Source organism: Eupeodes corollae, chromosome 1 (genome assembly GCF_945859685.1).
Source record: "Eupeodes corollae chromosome 1, idEupCoro1.1, whole genome shotgun sequence".
In the NCBI taxonomy this organism is placed as follows: Eukaryota; Metazoa; Arthropoda; class Insecta; order Diptera; family Syrphidae; genus Eupeodes; species Eupeodes corollae.
In genome coordinates this window covers 244,343,225-244,349,213 of record NC_079147.1, presented here as the reverse complement: position 1 = coordinate 244,349,213, position 5,989 = coordinate 244,343,225, and the positions used below count along the sequence as shown (strand labels likewise).

Here is a 5,989-nt window from a genome sequence, read left to right as displayed (position 1 = left end):
ATTTTGTGTCGTTGAAGGTCCTTGGAATTAGACTTGTTCTTGGTGTTTTTTGTTTACTTCGTTTTTATTTCCCGTCAAATAAATGCTTTAATACTCTTGTATAAAATTATGGTTTTAAATTCGTTATTTTAATTGTTTCCAAAGCAATGTTTCTCTGTATTTTTAAAAGAGCTTAAGAACTATTAAAAATAGTTAAAGACAACGACGTTTTAAGGTGTGTGTGTACCTACGTTTGTACGTCCATACGTTCGCGACGTTTTTTTCGTCGTCCATAGCTCAAGAACCACAAGAGATATCGACTTCAAATAAATTTGTGTATACAGAAAATAGTGCAGAAAGATGCACAAAGACTCTCAAAAAAATTGCGTGGGTGGTTTTTTTACCAGTTTAAGTAAGTAAATAAGTAATTTATCTATTTATATTAATTTACAAAATTTTATACAATTTTTTGAATTTACATAGATGCTATGGCTATTCCGTCAACCAGGTTGACAAAAAATTGAGAATATTTAAATTTGTGTAGGTTTTGAATTTAATAGAATTCTGTTATTAATAATAATACATACTTTTAAATATCTTTCAAGAAGATATTTAGAGAAGTTTTTTTTTCGTTTTAAATTTATCAAACTTTGTGAGCTTTGGGCTTTCTCCGATAAATGAATTTGAAATTTAATATTGGATTCAATTTCAGGCCTAGATATTTGATCTCTTTTGCTACCTCCAATTGCGTACCATTATATTTCCAGCTTCTTTCATTATAAGCGCTTTGTGTACGGGCAAATGCCATTATTTTGGATTTTGTCGTATTAATAGAAAGTCCCCAAGTTTATATTACATATTGTAACGTGATATCAAACCAGTATATTTTACGAATAAAATCTCCACATCAATTTTGTACAACGAAAAATAACGTTTTATAAAAAATAAAAACATAAAAAATACAATACTAAAACTTGGTGCAAATTTACTTTCAACCAGCTTTTCAAAAATTAAAAATATTGTCTTCAAACTTTTTTATTTCACAGAAAAATATTGTTTTCGATTTTCAATAATATTTTTATATAAATCCATCCATCACTTTTTTTCATAAAGAAAATAAAATCTACAAATAGTATACGCAAATTTGGTAAATTTTTTTAACTTTCGACTTTCAAGTAGAGATTCATATTCGTTCCATCGAATACCGTGATTTCAAACAAATCAACTATGCTTCACTTGATATGGATCTTAGAAGCATAAACTGGAATAATATCTTGGAAATCTGATCCCCCAGCGAGCAGGTAGATTTTCTGAATAGCAGGGTGAATAGATTATTTGGCAGCCATGTACCCTTAAAAACCAAAAGCTGCGCTCCTCACAACAAACCATGGTTCACAAGTGACATACGTTCTTAAATGAGACAGCATGACCTAGCCTATAGACGGCTTTCACCAAAAATTTACCTCTTTGCACAACAAAACTGTTCAAAAAATTCGTAAGGCAAAATCCTTTTTACGTGCAAATCGCATTAACGCGTCCTTAGGAAGTAAGCAAATTTGGAAAAATTTGAAGAATATCGGTGTTGGAAAAGTATCTTGTGGTTTTGGCTGAAGACATAGACATCAACGCTCTCAATAAATCTTTCGTTTCTAACCCAATTATTAACCACCAATCGTTAGATCCCCTACAATATTTTGAAGAGATTTTTTCATCGCGTACCTCAAACTCAAATTCATTTATGTTTTTTGCAATAACTTCGGATGATGTTATAGAAGCACTCCTCTCTATTAAGTCCAATGCTATAGGCCTTGATAATATGCACCCTTCGTTTTTAAAAATCATTTTACCAAGGCTCTTGCCCGTTATTACCCATGTTTTTAATTCCATCTTGATACAAAATGAATTCCCAACACAATAGAAAAGGGCAAAAATTTTACCCATTCCAAAAACTTCAAAAGAAGACGAATTTAAGCCAATCTCAATATCGCCATTTTTATCAAAAGTTTTTGAGCAAATTATACAAAAACAAATAAATGAGTTTCTTAATCTGTTCAGTCTATTAACCCCCAAGCAATCATGTTTCCGAAAGAAAAACAGCTTCGTTACAGCTTTTTTAAGTGTCTCGGAAGATATAAGGAAAGCTATAGACGAAGATAAAGTCACATTTTTAATACTCCTCGATTTCTCAAAAGCATTTGACATGGTAAATCACATGGTACTTTGCGAAAAAGCTCTTAAGTCATTTTCACTTTTCTTCCTCCGCAGTCAGGCTCTTATTTTCATACCTTACTGATCGAGTGCAAGCAGTAGAGGTTAACAGAACTCTTTCCAAGTTCTAACCTGTCGTTAGAGGTGTTCCGCAAGGTTCGATTCTTGGCCCGTTGCTGTTTTCAATCTATGTTAACGAACTTCCTTCAATTATAAAACAATGTGCAATACGCCTGTATGCTGATGACAATCAACTCTATTTGAGCTGCCCATTGAAACGTACTGAACACTCTGCAACTTTTTTTTAACTTCCTACCCTTTGTAGTGATCGGACGTGTTTTTTAAAAGCTCCTTTGTTTTATTTCATTGTTTTGCATTGTTAATTTGTTTGCATTGCTACTTACTAATAAAATGTCATCAACTCTGTGTGGTTCTTGTAATTTGGAAATTTCTGATTCTAACTACATTCAGTGTGAACATTTTTGCAAAAATAAATATCACAAAAAATGTGCTTGCATCTCAGAGGCCAGTTTTAAAATTCTAGTCACCGATGCAAATATGATGTGGCGATGTAATTCTTGTATTGTGTCGCGGCAAATTGCAAACGATTTATTTAACAAGCTCGATAAACTCTCCGCAGAAATCTTAGAGCTCAAAGACCAAATGAATTTCTTAAATAAATCGCTTAATACCTCTCCAGTGAATAATTCTTCAAAAAAACATTCTACAAAAAGTTCCTCAAAAAATATAAAAAATGATACGAATATTCCATCAGCCCAATGCACTCAGGGTACTTTTATGCAATCATCATCGAATAGTGCTCGTGACGGTTCAGAAGAGAAAACCAGCCTTTCTTCTGGAATAAATGAAGAGAACGCAACCAACGAGAGTAAGGTTACCCTTTCCCCGGAGATTGCTCTTGACCACCAGAAAAGTCGACCTACTCGCAAGCATATCATTGGAAACAGTACCTCCACACTGCTTGAAGGTGTTTCTGTTCCCAAATCTAAATGGTTACATTTGTCTTACCTTGGCACAAATACATCGCCAGATTCTCTTACTTCATTTATTGCCGGTGTGCTTGACATCTCACCAAATCTTATTAAGTGTACTTTGCTTGTAAAGAAAGGTGCTGACACATCTGATTTCTCTTTCATCAACTTTAAAGCTGCAGTTCCGGAGAACTGCATTGATAAGATTATGGATGCTTCGATTTGGCCTACTGGTGTTCGTGTGAGAGAATTTATTCAATTCCCAAAAAACGACGAGCGAGCGAAACCAATAATCTCTTCATAAAAAGTTCAACAACAAAACCTGTTTTCGCTGTTGATGTTCTTGCTGCTGATGTTGTTGCTGTTGCTGATGTTGTTGATGTTGCTGTTGCTAATGTCGTCCATGCCGTTGATGATTTCAACTCAGTTGAGAGATCTCCTATATTTGACGTTTCACCTGCTGATGTTGTTGTTGTTCCTGCTGCTGATGTTGCGGCCAGGCATGCTGCTGCTGTTACTGCTTTAGACAAATTTTCTCTCTATTATCAGAATGTGGGTGGCATACGCACGAAAACAAATCAATTCTATACATCCGTAGTGGATTGCACACATGATTTGATTGCACTCACGGAAACATGGCTCTATGATGGCTTACTTTCAACAGAATTATTTGATTCAAGTTTTGTCGTCTTCAGAAGAGACCGTAATCCAATATGTACTGGATTCAATAGAGGGGGTGGAGTGCTGGTTGCGGTGAACTCTGAATTTAATAGTATGGAAATTGAGTTGTCAGACTGCTCGGGTATGATCGAACAAATATGTGTTTGCATTGAACTGTCTATTAGATCTCATGATACAACTTTAAATAAAATTAAAATTTATGTTTTTGTTTCATATATACCTCCTAATTCGGAATTTATTGTTTATAATGCACATGTTAATAATATAAAAAATATTGTTTCTAAATTTGATGATTATTGCTTTGCTGTAGTATTAGGAGATTTTAACCTTTGTAGTATTAAATGGCTGTATTCTCAAGATGATAAATGTTTATTTCCGATTCATGTTTTAAAAGATTTTGAAGTTGTTGTAACTGATACTTTTTCTGCTTTAAATTTATCTCAAGTTAACAATGTTGTAAATGATATAGGTAGAATTTTAGATTTAGTTTATATTCATAATGAGTTTGATGTTTTAATTATTGAAGATGAGAATCCATTATTAAGTAATAGTGTTCATCATAAAGCCTTAAATATAGTATTTAATTTATCAGTTTTTCGATCTTTATCTGATTCACTATCTATTAATGGAGTTAAATTAGACTTTAATAAGGCCGATTACAATTGCATTAAAAATTATATTCAAAGTTTAGATTGGAATTCTCTTTTGCCTCAATATGAATTGTCTTTGTGCTTTTCTACTTTCATAAATATAGTCCATGATTTGTTTGATAAGTTTATACCTAAGAAGGCTTTGAGACGGGGATCGAATAAACCAGTTTGGTTTTCAAAAGGCTTATTACGCTTAAAAAATGCATTACTTAAGGCTCAAAAAAGAAGCAAAATCAATTCAAATTTTCGAGACAATTATTGTCGTCTGCTTAAGGAATATAATTATTTAAAGAAGTTTTTACATAATAAGTATTTATGGTCCATTGAATCGAAGATCAAAAATGATTCTAAATCGTTTTGGCATTTTTATAATGTAAAAAGGAAATCGGTGGGGATTCCCTCAAATATGAATTACATGGGTAACGTAAGCAGTGATATATCTGAAATCTGTGACATGTTTGCAACTTTTTTTCAATCGAATTTTGTGGCTGATGCCTCTAATCATGATGTTTTGCCAACTTATTCGCAAATAATTGATATGGGTTCTATGTTCATATCTGAGAAAGAGGTATATGCTGAATTTTCTAGCTTAGATTGTAGTTTAAGCATAGGACCCGACAATATACCCGCAAAGTTTTTGAAAGAGTGCTCATGTAATCTGTCGAAGCCCTTGTGTTACATATTCAACCTATCTCTTCGAAGTGGTGAGTTTTTGGATACATGGAAATTTTCCCATATATAAATCTGGCTCTAAGCAATCTGTGGAAAATTATAGACCCATTGCAAAGTTGCAACTGATTCCAAAGATTTTTGAATCGATTGTGAAGAAGAAAATCTATGAAGTAGTGAAAAATCATATATCGGTTTACCAACATGGTTTTGTTCACGGGCGATCTACTGCAACTAATTTGACTATTTTTGTAAACTTTTGCTTGAATAACATGGAAAACAAACGTCAAACCGATGTAGTTTTCACAGATTTTTCAAAAGCATTTGATAGGGTAAGCCATAAAATTTTATTAAAAAAACTTTCCTTCTTGGGATTTCACTCAACACTCCTTAAATGGTTCAGTAATTACTTATGCAATCGCTCACAGTTTGTAAAAATTGGATCTAAATTATCTTTTAAAATTCATAATTATTCTGGTGTGCCTCAGGGCAGTCACCTTGGACCCTTGTTATTCCTACTCTTTATTAATGATCTTCCTGTAGTGATTAATTGTTCACAATCTCTGATGTTCGCAGATGATGTAAAAATTTTCAAGTCAATCAAGACAGTTGCTGATTGTTTGGATTTACAAAGAGATATTGATAAATTGAACGAATGGTGTACTATTAACTCCTTGTGCTTAAATACAAATAAATGTGCACTTATGTCTTTTTCAAGGTCCGTCGTGCCTATAATGTTCGAATATAATATTGCTAACGTTTCATTGCAAAGGGTTGTAAGCCAAAAGGATTTAGGGGTCATTTTTGATC

General features: G+C 33.0%; 1 protein-coding gene across 1 annotated transcript; it reads left to right on the top strand.

The window, feature by feature from the left end:
- Positions 1-2,598: 2,598 nt before the first annotated feature.
- LOC129949556 (uncharacterized) lies at positions 2,599-3,483 on the top strand. Its single transcript, XM_056061093.1, has one exon. The coding sequence runs from the start codon at positions 2,599-2,601 to the stop codon at positions 3,481-3,483; it is 885 nt and encodes a 294-aa protein (XP_055917068.1).
- The last annotated feature ends 2,506 nt before the right edge of the window (positions 3,484-5,989 follow it).

Excerpts from the sequence above, each read along its gene's own strand:
- LOC129949556 (XM_056061093.1), top strand. The coding sequence starts at position 2,599 with ATGTCATCAACTCTGTGTGGTTCTTGTAATTTGGAAATTTCTGATTCT.